Source organism: Haemorhous mexicanus, chromosome 37 (genome assembly GCF_027477595.1).
Source record: "Haemorhous mexicanus isolate bHaeMex1 chromosome 37, bHaeMex1.pri, whole genome shotgun sequence".
NCBI lineage: Eukaryota > Metazoa > Chordata > Aves > Passeriformes > Fringillidae > Haemorhous > Haemorhous mexicanus.
In genome coordinates, this window is record NC_082377.1 from 803,125 (window position 1) to 818,441 (window position 15,317).

At 63.0% G+C, this 15,317-nt stretch overlaps 3 protein-coding genes and 1 non-coding gene across 13 annotated transcripts in view; 3 read left to right on the forward strand and 1 right to left on the reverse strand.

Moving 5' to 3' along the window:
• POLR2A (RNA polymerase II subunit A) overlaps positions 1-1,670 on the forward strand; it is a 73,308-nt gene extending 71,638 nt beyond the window's left edge. For all 3 annotated transcript variants that reach the window (XM_059872660.1, XM_059872663.1, XM_059872661.1), the window contains one exon: positions 370-1,670. In XM_059872660.1, coding sequence (XP_059728643.1) covers positions 370-1,526 — 1,157 coding nt within the window. In that variant the 3' untranslated portion in view covers positions 1,527-1,670. The remainder of the gene's footprint in view (positions 1-369) is intronic.
• A 113-nt stretch (positions 1,671-1,783) lies between these two features.
• LOC132341276 (uncharacterized) lies at positions 1,784-2,864 on the forward strand. The gene is made up of 3 exons (XM_059872680.1): positions 1,784-2,090; positions 2,166-2,220; positions 2,261-2,864. Exons 1-3 carry the CDS (start codon positions 1,784-1,786, stop codon positions 2,862-2,864), a joined length of 966 nt encoding a protein of 321 aa, XP_059728663.1.
• Positions 2,865-5,046: 2,182 nt separating this feature from the next.
• On the forward strand, positions 5,047-14,639 carry WRAP53 (WD repeat containing antisense to TP53). Of its 8 annotated transcripts, none has more exons than XM_059872669.1 (13): positions 5,047-5,099; positions 5,231-5,306; positions 5,395-5,493; positions 7,614-7,722; positions 8,090-8,178; positions 8,752-8,842; positions 9,966-10,098; positions 10,789-10,997; positions 11,271-11,374; positions 12,123-12,269; positions 13,490-13,697; positions 13,731-13,787; positions 13,869-14,639. In XM_059872669.1, exons 1-13 carry the CDS (start codon positions 5,078-5,080, stop codon positions 14,406-14,408), a joined length of 1,884 nt encoding a protein of 627 aa, XP_059728652.1. In that variant the 5' UTR covers positions 5,047-5,077; the 3' UTR covers positions 14,409-14,639. The 8 variants fall into 8 exon arrangements, with proteins under 8 accessions (XP_059728652.1, XP_059728656.1, XP_059728653.1 ...); XM_059872673.1 differs by having other exon boundaries at positions 13,490-13,787; positions 13,869-13,892; positions 14,096-14,326; XM_059872670.1 differs by having other exon boundaries at positions 13,490-14,072; positions 14,187-14,639.
• Positions 12,386-12,565, reverse strand: LOC132341307 (small nucleolar RNA snR191). The gene has a single exon (XR_009490150.1). It is a non-coding gene; the product is annotated as a small nucleolar RNA snR191 (small nucleolar RNA).
• Positions 14,640-15,317: the final 678 nt, after the last annotated feature.

Below are 15,317 nucleotides of genomic sequence, written 5' to 3' on the forward strand. Positions count from 1 at the left end.
AAAACACACTGAAACACCCCAAACACCCTAAAATACTTCTGAAATAACGCAGAACACCCTCACAACATCCTGTAACCCCTCACAACACCCCAAAACACACTGAAACACCCCAAACATCCCGTAACACCCTAAAATACCCCTGAAATAACAGAAAATAACCCAAAACACCCTGTAACCCCTAGCAACACTCTGAAACACCCCAAAACAGCCCCATCCATAACACGCTCTCGCTGAGCTCCACAACACCCGAACAACACCTCAAAGGGACCCCCAACAGCCCCACAACACCCGAAAGGGCCTCACAGCCCTCTACAACACCCCAACCACCCCTCCCAACACCCTCCTGACCCCCGTGTCCCCTCTCCGCAGGTGGGGCCATGTCCCCCAGCTACAGCCCGACGTCCCCCGCCTACGAGCCGCGGTCGCCGGGGGGCTACACCCCACAGAGCCCCAGCTACAGCCCCACTTCTCCCAGTTACAGCCCCACCTCGCCCAGTTACAGCCCCACCTCGCCCAACTACAGCCCCACCTCGCCCAGTTACAGCCCCACCTCTCCCAGTTACAGCCCCACCTCGCCCAGTTACAGCCCGACCTCTCCCAGTTACAGCCCGACGTCCCCGAGCTACAGCCCCACCTCCCCCAGTTACAGCCCCACCTCGCCCAGCTACAGCCCGACCTCGCCCAGCTACAGCCCAACATCTCCCAGTTACAGCCCCACCTCCCCCAGCTACAGCCCGACCTCGCCGAGCTACAGCCCCACCTCTCCCAGCTACAGCCCCACTTCTCCCAGTTACAGCCCCACCTCTCCCAGTTACAGCCCGACCTCGCCCAGTTACAGCCCCACCTCGCCCAACTACAGCCCCACCAGCCCCAACTACACCCCGACCTCTCCCAGTTACAGCCCCACCTCTCCCAGTTACAGCCCCACCAGCCCCAACTACACCCCGACCTCGCCCAACTACAGCCCCACCTCTCCCAGCTACAGCCCCACCTCCCCCAGTTACAGCCCCACCTCCCCCAGTTACAGCCCGTCCAGCCCCCGCTACACCCCGCAGTCACCCACCTACACCCCCAGCAGCCCCAGCTACAGCCCCAGCAGCCCCAGCTACAGCCCCACGTCCCCCAAGTACACCCCGACCAGCCCCAGCTACAGCCCCAGCTCCCCCGAGTACACCCCGACCTCGCCCAAGTACAGCCCCACGTCGCCCAAGTACAGCCCCACGTCCCCCAAGTACAGCCCCACCTCGCCCACCTACAGCCCCACCACGCCCAAGTACAGCCCCACCTCCCCCACCTACAGCCCCACCTCGCCCGTCTACACCCCGACCTCGCCCAAGTACAGCCCCACCTCGCCCACCTACAGCCCCACGTCCCCCAAGTACAGCCCCACCTCGCCCACCTACAGCCCCACGTCGCCCAAGGGCTCCACGTACAGCCCCACGTCCCCCGGCTACAGCCCCACGTCGCCCACCTACAGCCTCACCAGCCCGGCCATCAGCCCCGACGACAGCGACGACGACAACTGAGGGGTCAGCCTGTGGGCACGGGGTTGTTGTCACCCCCCAGAAAACCCCCTCAGGCCGTGGGGGTGACCCCCAGATTGACGTGGGCACGGGGTTGTTGTCACCCCCCAGAAAACCCCCCCAGGCCGTGGGGGTGACCCCCAGATCCATGTGGGCACGGGGTTGTTGTCACCCCCCAAAAAACCCCCCCAGGCCGTGGGGGTGACCCCCAGATCCATGTGGGCACGGGGTTGTTGTCACCCCAAAAACCCCACCTTGATATGGGGACAGGGTTGTTGTCACCCCCAACCCCCCCAGGCTGTGGGGGTGACCCCCAGATTGACATGGGGACGGGGTTGTTGTCACCCCAAAAACCCCACATGGATTCGGGGACAGGGTTGTTGTCACCCCCCAAAAACCCCACACAGATACAGGGTCGGGGTTGTCACCCCCAAACCCCACATGGATTTGGGGTCATGGTTGTTGTCACCCCAAAAACCCCACAGGCCGTGGGGGTGACCCCAGAATTGGTTTGGGGGTGCGGTGGTTGTCACCCCCCAAACACCCCCACGGATACAGGGTTGGGGGTGTCACCCCAAAAACCCCACATGGATTTGGCGTAGTTGTCACCCCCAAACCCCCAAATTCTGGTGGGGTCAGGGTTGTCACCCCCAAACCCCACATGGATTCGGGGTCGGGGTTGTTGTCACCCCCAAACCTACATGGATTCGGGGTCGGGGTTGTTGTCACCCCCAAACCCCACATGGATTTGGGGTCGGGGTTGTTGTCACCCCCAAACCCCACATGGATTCGGGGTCGGGGTTGTTGTCACCCCCAAACCCCACATGGATTCGAGGTTGGGGTTGTTGTCACCCCCAAACCCCACATGGATTCGGGGTCGGGGTTGTTGTCACCCCCAAACCCCCAAATTCTGGTGGGGTCAGGGTTGTCACCCCCAAACCCCACATGGATTCAGGGTCGGGGTTGTTGTCACCCCCAAACCCCACATGGATTCGGGGTCGGGGTTGTTGTCACCCCCAAACCCCACATGGATTTGGGGTCGGGGTTGTTGTCACCCCAAAAACCCCACATGGATTCGGGGTCGGGGTTGTTGTCACCCCCAAACCCCACATGGATTCGGGGTCGGGGTTGTTGTCACCCCCAAACCCCACATGGATTCGGGGTCAGGGTTGTTGTCACCCCCAAACCCCACAGGTGTTGGGGGTGACCCCAGTTCCCAACGGTGACGGGGTTGTCACCCCCAAATGGAAATGGGGTTGGGGTTGTCACCCCCAAACCCCCAAGATCCGGTGGGGACAGGGTGGCTGTCACCCCCCAGGTCCCCCCAGACTGTTGGGGTGACCCTGGAATTGGGGTGACACCAAAGGGTGGTGGTGGCCAAATTTGGGGTCACCCCTGAAGTGGGGTCAGCCCTGAACTTGGAGAGACCCTCAGGTTTGAGGGGGAACCCCTGGATTGAACTTTTGGGGGACCCCAAAGTTCAGAGGGGGCAACCCCAAAACTGGGGGGGGGGACCCCAAAACTGGGGGGGGAACCCCAAAACTTGGGGGGACCCCTAAATTGGGGGGGGACACCCCTAAATGGGGGTGAAACCCTTAAATCGGTGTGAAACCCCTAAATTGGGGGGTTGATCCCCAAACCAGGCTCTGACCCTTGAATTTGGGGTGACCCCCCCCCCCCCCCCAGTTTAGGGGTGACCCCCCCCCAGTTGGGGTGGGGGAGGGGCAGGCACGGGAGCCGCCCCAACCCCGATTTTGGGGGGGCCGGGGGGGGGGGGGGGCGTTTGTAATTTATGGGGTTCGTTAATGAGGAGGGGGAGGGGGGTGGGGGAGGGGGCGCTCGTTGGTGGCGGTTTTGGGGGTTCGGGGGGGGGGTGTCTTTGCCCCTCCCCCACCCCCCCTTTATTTTGCTGTTGTCACTTTTGGGGTTGTTGTGGGGGAGGGGAAGCGAATTTGGGGGAGTTTTGGATTTTTGGGGGGAAGTTAATAAAAGTTTTACTGATTTTCACCTGCGGCTGTTTTTGGGGGAGGGGGGACACCCCAAAACTCCTCCTCTGGGGACACCTGGACACACCTGGACAGCCGTGGTGGCACTGGGGAGCTTGAGGGGGATGCGGAGGAACATCAAGGTGGGCATGGAAGATCATGGAGGGCATGGTTGGGTCATGGAAGAACATCGTGGTGGCCAAGGATGGGTCATGGTGGCCATGGTGGAGTCATGGTGGCCATGGTTGGGTGGTGGTGGCCATGGTTGGGTCATGGTGGAGTCATGGTGGCCATGGTTGGGTCATGGTGGCCAAGGTTGGGTGGTGGTGGCCATGGTTGGGTCATGGTGGCCATGGTTGGGTCATGGTGGCCATGGTGGAGTCATGGTGGCCGTGGTTGGGTCATGGTGGCCCAGGTTGGGTCATGGTGGCCATGGTTGGGTTGTGGTGGCCATAACTGGGTGGTGGTGGCCATGATTGGGTCATGGTGGCCAAGGTTGGGTCATGGTGGCCATGGTTGGGTCATGGTGGCCAAGGTTGGGTGGTGGTGGCCATGGTTGGGTCATGGTGGCCATGGTTGGGTTGTGGTGGCCATGGTTGGGTCATGGTGGCCATGGTTGGGTCATGGTGGCCAAGGTTGGGTGGTGGTGGCCATGGTTGGGTCATGGTGGCCATGGTTGGGTCATGGTGGCCAAGGTTGGGTGGTGGTGGCCATGGTTGGGTTGTGGTAGCCATGATTGGGTGGTGGTGGCCATGGTTGGGTTGTGGTGGCCATGGTTGGGTCATGGTGGCTGTGATTGAGTCATGGTGGCCAAGGTTGGGTTGTGGTAGCCATGATTGGGTGGTAGTGGCCATGGTTGGGTCATGGTGGCTGTGATTGAGTCATAGCGGCCAAGGTTGGGTGGTGGTGGCCATGGTTGGGTTATGGTGGCCATGGTTGGGTTGTGGTGGCCATGGCTGTTTCATGGTGGCCGTGGTTGTGTCACCCCTTGGTTGCTCCCCACCCACTCCAAGACCTACTTTAGGGGCCCCCCAAACCCTCGTGTGACATTTTGGGTGCCCTCTGTCACTCTGACCCCTCCAGGTCACATTTAGGGACCCCCCCCAAACCCTCGGGTGACATTTTGGGGCGCCCTCTTTCACTCTGACCCCTCCAGGTCACATTTAGGGACCCCCCCCAAACCCTCGGGTGACATTTTGGGGCGCCCTCTTTCACTCTGACCCCTCCAGGTCACATTTAGGGACCCCCCAAACCCTCAGGTGACATTTTGGGGTGCCCTCTGTCACTCTCACTCCCCCGGGGTCACATCTTGGGGTCCCCCAGAGCCACTCAACCCCCTCAGGTGACATTTCGGGGTGTCCCAGGTCCCTCTGGACCCTTTTGGGGTCGCATTTCGGGGTCCCCAAACCGCGGGCGTCCCCTTTTGGCGGGAAAAGCCGAAGCCCCGCCCACAGTGGGAGGAGCCAATCCAAATCGCGCCTTATTCTATATAAGGATATGGGGGCGTGGTCAGCAATGAGCGTGACCACCGAGGGGCGTGGTCAAAAGGGGGCGTGGCCTCTCGCTGTCATGGCGGCGCCCATGGTGGACGGTGCGCGTGAGGGGGGGGCGGGAAGATTTGGGGATTTTTGTGGATTTTGGGATTTTTTTGGATAGTTTTGGGTTTTTTGGGGGGGATTTGGGGGTGGGGTCGTGGCTCTGACCTCTCCCCTCCCCCCGCAGCCCCTCAGGGGGTCCCCGAGCCCCCCGGGACCCCTCCGGACGCGGCCCCGGCGCAGCCCGAGGAGGAGGAGCTCGAGTGAGTTTTTGGGGGGATTTTTTGGGGGTCCCTGAGGGGTTTTGGGGTCCCTGACCCCCCCTGATCCCCTCCCTCTGGCTCTTCCCAGTTTCCCCCAGTACGAACTGGGCCGCCCCCCCCGCCCGGTTTGGGGAGCGCGGGAGGAATTCGCGAAGCGCCCCGAAAATTATCTGCGAGGCTGCAAATGGTGAGAGACCCCAAAACCTCCCAAAATCACCCCAAAAATCACCCCCAAACGCCCCCCAAAAACACTTCGAATCCCCCAAACGACCCACCAAAAATCACCCCAAACCCCCCAGAAATCACCCCAAAAATCACCCCAAAACCACCCCCCCAAAAACACCCCGAACCCCCCAAACCACCCCCCAAATATCCTCCCAAAATCACCCCAAAACCCCCCCAAAAATCACCCCAAAACCCCCCAAAAAATCCCCCCAAAATCACCCCAAAAATCCCCCCAAACCACCCCCCAAAAATCAACCCAACACCCCCTCAAAAATCCCCCCAAAATTACCCCAAACCCCCCCAAAAATCACCCCAAAACACCCCCAAAATCACCCCAAACCCCCCCCAAAAACACCCCGAACCCCCCAAACCCCCCCCCAAAAATCACCTCAAAACCCCCCCCCAAAATCACCCCCAAAAATCCCCCAAAAATCAACCGAAAACCCCCTCAAAAATCCCCCCAAAATCACCCCAAATTCCCCCCAAAAAAACCCCGAACCCCCCAAACCACCTCCCAAAAATCCCCCCAAAACCCCCCAAAATCACCCCAAAAACCCCCCAAAAAATCCCCCCAAAATCACCCCAAAAATCCCCCCAAACCACCCCCCAAAAATCAACCCAAAACCCCCTCAAAAATCCCCCCAAAATTACCCCAAACCCCCCCAAAAATCACCCCAAAACTCCCCCAAAATCACCCCAAACTCCCCCAAAAACACCCCGAACTCCCCAAACCCCCCCAAAAATCACCTCAAAACCCCCCCCAAAATCACCCCCAAAAATCACCCCCAAAAATCCCCCAAAAATCAACCCAAAACCCCCTCAAAAATCCCCCCAAAATCACCCCAAAATCCCCCCAGAAACACCCCGAACCCCCCAAACCACCTCCCAAAAATCCCCCCAAAACCCCCCAAAATCACCCCAAAAACCCCCTCAAAAATCCCCCCAAAATTCCCCCAAAACCCCCCCAAGGTTTGGGGTCCCCAACCCCCGGGGGTGACAATGGGGGGGCCCCCAACACCTGAGGGTGACAATGGGGGGGGGTCCCCAACACCTGAGGGTGACAGTGGGGGGGGGGTCCCCAACACCTGGGGGGTGACAATGGGGGGGTCCCCAACACCCGGGGGTGACAACGGGGGGGTCCCCAACACCTGAGGGTGACATTGGGGGGTCCCCAACACCTGGGGGTGACAATGGGGGGGCCCCCAACACCTGGGGGTGACAATGGGGGGGTCCCCAACACCTGGGGGTGACAATGGGGGGGGGTCCCCAACACCTGGGGGTGACAATGGGGGGGTCCCCCACACCTGGGGGTGACAATGGGGGGGGGGGGGGTCCCCAACACCTGAGGGTGGCAATGGGGGTGTCCCCAACACCTGGGGGTGACAATGGGGGGGTCCCCAACACCTGGGGGTGACAATGGGGGGGTCCCCAACACCTGGGGGTGACAATGGGGGGGTCCCCAACACCTGGGAGTGACAATGGGGGGGGGTCCCCAACACCTGGGGGTGACAATGGGGGGGTGTCCAACACCTGAGGGTGACAGTGGGGGGGTCCCCAACACCTGGGGGTGACAATGGGGGGGTCCCCAACACCTGAGGGTGACAATGGGGGGGGGGGTCCCCAACACCTGGGGGTGACAATGGGGGGGGTCCCCAACACCCGGGGGTGACAATGGGGGTGTCCCCAACACCTGGGGGTGACAATGGGGGTGTCCCCAACACCTGGGGGTGACAATGGGGGGGGGGGGGTCCCCAACACCTGAGGGTGGCAATGGGGGGGTCCCCAACACCTGGGGGTGACAATGGGGGGCGTCCCCAACACCCAGGGGTGACACTGGGGGCGTCCCCAACACCTGAGGGTGACAATGGGGGGTGTCCCCAACACCTGAGGGTGACAATGGGGGGGGGGTCTCCAACACCTGGGGGTGACAATGGGGGGGTCCCCAACACCCGGGGGTGACAATGGGGGGGGGTCCCCAACCCCTGGGGGTGACAATGGGGGGGTCCCCAACACCTGAGGGTGACAATGGGGGGTCCCCAACCCCCGGGGTTATTTTGGGGTGACAACGGGGGGTCTCCCCAGGGCCCCCGACGGCTCCTGCGTCCTCACCTGCAGCAACGACAACGCCCTGAGGATCTTCGACCTCCCCCTCCCCCCGGGACCCCCCCCGGGGGCGCCCCTCCCCCAGCTGGTGGGTGAGGGGGGTGGGGGGGGGGGCTGGGGGGGCGGGGGGTCACTTTGGGGGGTCCTGGGGGGGATTTGGGGGGGCTGGGGGGTCACTTTGGGGTGATTGTAGATCTCCAGGGGTCACTCGGGGTCACTTTGGGGTCACCCAGGGGTCACTTGGGGTCACACGGGGGTCACCCAGAGGTCACTCAGGGTCACTCAGGGGTCAGAGGTCCCTCAGGGGTCCGAGGTCACTCAGGGTCACTCAGGGGTCAGAGGTCACTCAGGGGTCACTCAGGGGTCAGGGGTCACTCAGGGGTCAGAGGTCACTCAGGGGTCACTCAGGGGTCAGAGGTCACTCAGGGGTCACTCAGGGTCACTCGGGCTCGCAGCTCCCGGCCGTGCAGGTGGCCGAAGGTGACACCATCTACGACTTCACCTGGTACCCCCTGATGGACTCCAGCGACCCCCCCAGCTGCCTGTGAGCACTGGGAGCACTGGGAGGGACTGGGAGGGACTGGGATGGAACTGGGGAGGGACTGGGAGGGACTGGGAGAGACTGGGGGTGAACTGGGAGCACTGGGAGGGACTGGGAGAGACTGGGATGGACTGGGGGGGAACTGGGAGGGACTGGGAGGGAGGGACTGGGATGGACTGGGAGAGACTGGGATGGACTGGGGGGGACTGGGAGAGATTGGGATGGACTGGGGAGGGACTGGGGAGGGACTGGGAGGGGACTGGGAGCACTGGGAGGGAACTGGGAGAGACTGGGATGGACTGGGGGGGACTGGGAGAGACTGGGATGGACTGGGGAGGGACTGGGGGGGGACTGGGGGGGGACTGGGATGGACTGGGAGGGACTAGGGGGGACTGGGATGGACTGGGAGCACTGGGAGGGAGCTGGGAGCACTGGTTGTTACTGGGATGAACTGGGGGGGGTGTACTGGGAGCAGGGGAGGTTCCTGGGAGGTCATTACCGGTCCGTACTGGTCCATACTGGTCTGTACCGGTCTGTACCGGTCCATACCGGTCCATACTGGTCCGTACTGGGCAGGGTGGCCGCCAGCAGCCGGGACAGCCCCGTGCACCTCTGGGACGCCTTCGACGGGACCCTGCGGGGGTCGTTCCGTGCCCACAACCACCTGGTGGGTACTGGGAGCACTGGGAGGGACTGGGAGAGACTGGGAGAGACTGGGAGGGACTGGGAGAGACTGGGAGGGACTGGGGGGGACTGGGAGGGGACTGGGAGGGACTGGGAGAGACTGGGAGGGACTGGGAGAGACTGGGAGGGACTGGGGGGGACTGGGAAGGACTGGGGGGGACTGGGAACACTGGGAGGGAACTGGGAGGGACTGGGAGGGACTGGGGGGGGACTGGGAGGGACTGGGAGGGAACTGGGGGGACTGGGAGGGACTGGGAGGGACTGGGGGGGGACTGGGAGGGACTGGATTTTGGGACCCCCTGGGCTGTCCCGGGTGGGTTTGGGCTGTCCCGGGTGGGTCTGGGGTGTCCCGGGTGGGTTTGGGCTGTCCCGGGTGGGTTTGGGCTGTCCCGGGTGGGTCTGGGGTGTCCCAGGTGGGTTTGGGGCTGTCCCGGGTGGGTTTTGGGCTATCCCGGGTGGGTTTGGGCTGTCCCGGGTGGGTCTGGGGTGTCCCAGGTGGGTTTGGGCTGTCCCAGGTGGGTTTGGGCTGTCCCGGGTGGGTTTGGGCTGTCCCGGGTGGGTTTTGGGCTGTCCCGGGTGGGGTTTGGGGCTGTCCCGGGTGGGTTTGGGCTGTCCCGGGTGGGTCTGGGCTGTCCCGGGTGGGTTTGGGGCTGTCCCGGGTGGGTTTGGGGTGTCCCGGGTGGGTTTGGGCTGTCCCGGGTGGGTGTTTGGGCTGTCCCGGGTGGGTTTTGGGCTGTCCCGGGTGGGTCTGGGCTGTCCCGGGTGGGTTTGGGCTGTCCCGGGTGGGTTTGGGGCTGTCCCGGGTGGGTCTGGGCTGTCCCGGGTGGGTCTGGGCTGTCCCAGGTGGGTCTGGGCTGTCCCGGGTGGGTTTGGGCTGTCCCAGGTGGGTCTGGGCTGTCCCAGGTGGGTTTGGGCTGTCCTGGGTGGGTTTGGGCTGTCCCGGGTGGGTTTGGGGGTGTCCCGTGTGGGTCTGGGCTGTCCCGGGTGGGTTTGGGGTGTCCCGGGTGGGTTTGGGCTGTCCCGGGTGGGTTTGGGCTGTCCCGGGTGGGTCTGGGCTGTCCCGGGTGGGTTTGGGGTGCCCGTTGGTGACCCTGGGGGGTCCCCAGGACGAGCCCGTGGCCCCCCACTCGTTGGCCTTCGCCCCCGACGGCTCCCGGCTCCTGGGGGGCTTCGACGGCGCCGTGCGCGAGTTCCCGACCGAGCGGCCGGGCCGGGGCGGCCTGCAGAGGAACCTGCACCGTGAGGGGCGGGGCCTCGAGGGGCGGGGCCTCGGGGGCGGGGCATAAAGGGGTGTGGTCTGTGGGAGGGGCTGGGTGGGGTCAGGGGAGGTTTCCACCCAGTATTTGGGGTTAGAATGGGAAATTCAGGGGTTAAAAGGGGTGGGGTGAGGCTGAAAGGGGCGTGGTCTAAAGGAAATGGGTGTGGCCTAAAGGGTGGGGTCTGTGGGAGGGGCTGGGTGGGGTCAGGGGAGGTTCCCACCCAGTATTTGGGGTTAGAATGGGAAAGTCAGGGGTTAAAAGGGGTGGGGCAGGGTCAAAAGGGGCGTGGCCTAAAGGAAAGGGGTGTGGCCTAAAGGGTGGGGTCCTAGGGCGGGGCAGGGGCGGTTCCCACCTTTAATTTGGGGTGGAAATGGAATTTGGTTAAGAGGGCCCAGGAGGGGCTGAAAGGGGCGCGGTCTAAAGGAAAAGGGGTGTGGCTTATCGGGGTGGGATCTGGGAGTGGGCGTGGCCCTGGGGGTAGGGCCTAAAGGGTGGAAAGGGGTGGGGCTTAAAGGGGAGTGGCAGGGCAAAATGTAAATGGGTGGGGCATAAGAGGGTGTGGCTTTGGTGGGTGTGGTCCAAGGAAGGCGGGGTTTGGGTGGGTGGAGTCCAAGTGGGTTTGTCCTCACTGAAGGGGCGTGGCCTAACCTTTGTCTCCACCCCCTCCCAGAGGGCGGGCATGGCCAGCGAGGCCTGATTGGCTGCCTGGCCTTCAGCCCCAGCCAATCGCTGTTCGCCTGCGGCTCCTATGGGCGGAGCCTGGGGCTGTACCCGCTGGAAGGGGGCGGGGCCGTGGCGCTCTGGCCCCGCCTCCCAGCCGCGCCCACTCACCTGCGCTTCAGCCCCTGCGGGACTTACCTGTACGCGGGCGGGAGGAAGGTGGGCGTGGCCAAATGTGGGTGTGGATTTTGGGTGGGGCCTCATGCTGGGCAGGGCTTTGTGAAGGTGGGTGTGGCCTCTTTGATGGGGGCGTGGCCTCTGGGCATTGCATAAACAGGGCGGGGCTTTAGGGGCGTGGTTTGGGGTCTGACATCTCCCAGTTCAGTGGGTGGGGCATTGTGGGCGGTGCTTATGGGCTGGGAGGTGTTTTGCTCATTAAGGGGGCGTGGCTTCAGGCCTGATGGGCGTGTCCCGGGCTGGCCCCGCCCCCAGGACCGCCACATCCTGTGCTGGGACCTTCGTGTCCCCGAGCGTCCCCTCCTGGCGCTGCCGCGGCGCGTGGCCACCAACCAGCGCGTGACCTTTGACCTCGACCCGTGAGTGACCCCCGAAAACCAGGGCACCCTCTGGGGACACCTGGGACACCTGCTGGGCACACCTGGGGCACCTGCTGGGCACACCTGGGCACACCTGGGGCACCTGCTGGGCACACCTGGGGCACCTGCTGGGCACACCTGGGGCACCTGCTGGGGACACCTGGGGACACCTGGGGCACCTGCTGGGCACACCTGGGCACACCTGGGGCACCTGCTGGGCACACCTGGGCACACCTGGGGCACCTGCTGGGCACACCTGGGCACACCTGGGGCACCTGCTGGGCACACCTGGGGCACCTGCTGGGCACACCTGGGGACACCTGGGGCATCTGCTGGGCACACCTGGGTCACCTCCTGGGGACACCTGGGGCACCTTTGGGGACATTGGGGACACCTGGGACACCTTCTGGGCACACCTGGGGCATCTCCTGGGCACCTTCTGGGGACACTTGGGGCACCTTCTGGGCACACCTGGGGACACCTGGGGAACCTCCTGGGGACACCTGGGGCACCTTCTGGGCACACCTGGGGACACCTGGGGCACCTGCTGGGCACACCTGGGGCACTTTTGGGGACATCGGGGACACCTGGGACACCTTTTGGGGGGAATTTTTGGGGCTCTTGGACACCCAGATCAGATTTTGGGTGGGGGTCTGAGGGGATTTTCGGGCCCCTCCCTCCCCTCGGGCCCCATTTCCGGGGGGATTTAAAGGGTGGGGGTCTCATTGCCCCCCCCCGTGCCCCCCAGGTCGGGGCGGTTCCTGGTCAGCGGTGACACCGATGGCTTTGTCACCGTCTGGGACACGCTGGCCCCTCCCCCCGGCCAGGGGGACCCCCCCGAGCTGCCCCCCCTGCTTCGCTTCCGCGCCCTCCGCGACTGCGTCAACGGCGCCAGGTAACCCCGAAAACTGGGGACCACCCCCCCAAAAAACTGGGGACCCCCCCTAAAAAACTGGGGACCCTCCCAAAAAACTGGGCATCCCCCCCCAAAAACTGGGGATCCCCCCCAAAAAATTGGGGATCCCCCCAAAAAAACATTGGGGATCCCCCCCAAAAAAAACTTGGGATTCCCCCCAAAAAACTGGGGATTTCCCCCAAAAACTGGGGATTTCCCCCAAAAACTGGGGATTTCCCCCAAAAACTGGGGACCCCCCCCAAAAACTGGGGATTTCCCCCAAAAAAATTGGGGATTCCCCCCAAAAAGCATTGGGGATCCCTCCAAAAAATGGGCATCCCCCCAAAACATTGGGGATCCCCACCCAAAAAACTGGGGATCCCCCCAAAAACTGGGGATTCCCCCCAAAAACTGGGGACCCCCCCAAAAAACTGGGGATGTCCCCCAAAAAATTGGGGATTTCCCCCCAAAAAACTGGGGATTCCCCCCCAAAAAATTGGGGATTTCCCCCCAAAACATTGGGGATCCCGCCCAGAAAAACATTGGGGAATCCCCCGCCAAAAAACTGGGGATTCCCCCCAAAAAAACACTGGGGACCTCTCAAAAAAATGGGGGATTTCCACCCTAAACCACCCCCAAACCCCCAAATTTCCACCCCAAATTTCACCAAAATTTCCCCACATTTACCCCAAATTTCCACCCCAACCCCCTCTAAACCCCCAAATTTCCACCCCAAATTTCCACCCCAAATTTCACCAAAATTTCCCCATATTTCCCCCAAATTTCCACCCCAAACCCCCCCCAAACCCCCAAATTTCCACCCCAAACCCCCAAATTTCCACCCCAAACCCCCAAATTTCCACCCTAAATTTCACCAAAATTTCCCCAAATTTCCCCAAAATTTCCACCCCAAACCCTCCCCAAACCCCCAAATTTCCACCCCAAACCCCCAAATTTCCACCCCAAATTTCACCAAAATTTCCCCACATTTCCCCCAAATTTCCCCAAATTTCCACCCCAAATTCCCCCAAACCCCCAAATTTCCACCCCAAATTTCTACCCCAAACCCCCAAATTTCCACCCCAAATTTCACCGAAATTTCCCCCACATTTACCCCAAATTTCCCCCCCAAATTCCCCCAAACTCCCCAAATTTCCCCGAATGTCCCCAAATCTCCCCGAATGTCCCCAAATCTCCCCGAATGTCCCCAAAATTCCCAGCCTGCACCCCGGGCTGCCGCTGCTGGCCACGGCCTCGGGCCAGCGCCTGTTCCCGGCGCCGTGGGACAGTGACGGTGACAGCGAGGGGACCGAGGAGGGGCCGGCCCCGGGAGGGGACATCCGGCTGCAGCTCTGGTGGTGGGGACCCGAGGACAGCGGGGACAGCGGCTGGGACCTCCCTGGGGACAGCGGGACCGGAGATTGTCACCTCCCCGGGGACAGCAGGACTGGAGATTGTCACCTCCCTGGGGACAGCGAGGGTCACATCCCCGGGGACAGTGGGACCGGAGATTGTCACCTCCCTGGGGACAGCAATTGTCACCTCCTTGGGGACAACGAGGGTCACATCCCTGAGGACAGTGGGACCGGAGATTGTCACCTCCCCGGGGACAGCGATTGTCACCTCCCCGGGGACAGCGGGACCGGAGATTGTCACCTCCCTGGGGACAGCAGGACCGGAGATCGTCACCTCCCTGGGGACACCGATTGTCACCCCTCTGGGGACACCAGGACTGGCGATTGTCACCTCTATGGGAGCACCGAGTGTCACCTCCCCGGGGACACCGGGACTGGAGATTGTCACCTCCCTGGGACACCAATTGTCACCCCTCTGGGGACACTGGGACTGGAGATTGTCACCTCCCCGGGGACACTGGGACTGGCTGTTGTCACATCCCTGGGGGACACTGAGTGTCACCTCCCTGGGGACACCGATTGTCACTCCTCTGGGGACACTGGGACTGGAGATTGTCACCTCCCTGGGGACACCAGGACTGGCAATTGTCACCTCTCTGGGAGCACCGAGTGTCACCTCCCTGGGGACACCAGGACTGGCAATTGTCACCTCTCTGGGAGCACCGAGTGTCACCTCCCTGGGGACACCGGGACTGGAGATTGTCAGCCCCTGGGGACACTGTGACCACTGGCTGTCACCTCCTTGGGGACACTGGACTGGCCATTGTCACCCCTTTGGGGACACCGATTGTCACCTCCTTGGGGACGGCAGTTGTCACCCACCCCGGGGACAGTGACTGTCACCTTTGGGGACACAGCTGTCACCCTTGGGGACCCCTGGAGGGTCACAGCCCCCCCTGGGGACCCCAAATGTCACCCCCAGGCCTCGGTTGTACTAAAGGCGTTGTGACTGTCACCCTCTGTCACCCCTTGGGCTGTCACACGTGGAGGCGTGGCCAGATCTGCCCCTCCCCCACACCCCAACCCCCCCCCAGGTGCCCCAAAATCTTCCCCGCCCCCTCGGGGGTCCCCACCCTCCAATTCCGGCGTTGCCCCTTTAAGAGACCACCCCCCAAAGGGGCGGGGCCTGTTCCTAAGCAGCTTCACCGTCACCATGGCAACGGTGGGGGTTGTGATGTCGCCATGGCAATCGTGTGGCGCTGCTGGCCACGCCCCCATCCCGAAGCCACGCCCCTCCACGTGGCCACACCCACACTATGCTCAGCTCTGTGGGTGTGGCCAATTTACCTTTTGGTCACACCCCTTCCTGAAGGCCACGCCCCCTTTCATGCCTGACCGTGCAAGTTGCCACTAAAACACGCCCCCAGCACCACACCCACTCCAGGCCCCGCCCCATTCCCTAAACCACGCCTCATTTTTAAGCCACACCCACCTTCCCCACACCCATCCTCTCCTGGCTCTCACAAACCACGCCCCACGACCACACCCATCGGACCCCGCCCCTTCGTTATCTCCACGACCACACCCCTTTATTACGCGGCCACGCCTGCCCACGAGCCCCCTCCCCTGCTCCAAACCACGCCCCCTGTGGCCACGCCCCTCCGAAGCCCCGCCCCGCAGCCGGCGCGGTCGC

What these genes read in the sequence shown, in the direction of transcription:
- LOC132341276 (XM_059872680.1), top strand. Translation starts at nt 1,784, where the DNA reads ATGGGGACAGGGTTGTTGTCACCCCCAACCCCCCCAGGCTGTGGGGGT. An exon ending in CACGGATACAGGGTTGGGGG is followed by an intron (nt 2,091 to 2,165) that starts TGTCACCCCAAA and finishes TGGGGTCAGGGT; the next exon opens with TGTCACCCCCAAACCCCACA. An exon ending in GGTTGTTGTCACCCCCAAAC is followed by an intron (nt 2,221 to 2,260) that starts CTACATGGATTC and finishes TCACCCCCAAAC; the next exon opens with CCCACATGGATTTGGGGTCG.
- WRAP53 (XM_059872665.1), top strand. Translation starts at nt 5,078, where the DNA reads ATGGCGGCGCCCATGGTGGACG. An exon ending in CCTGCAGAGGAACCTGCACC is followed by an intron (nt 10,099 to 10,788) that starts GTGAGGGGCGGG and finishes ACCCCCTCCCAG; the next exon opens with AGGGCGGGCATGGCCAGCGA. An exon ending in TGTACGCGGGCGGGAGGAAG is followed by an intron (nt 10,998 to 11,270) that starts GTGGGCGTGGCC and finishes CCCCGCCCCCAG; the next exon opens with GACCGCCACATCCTGTGCTG.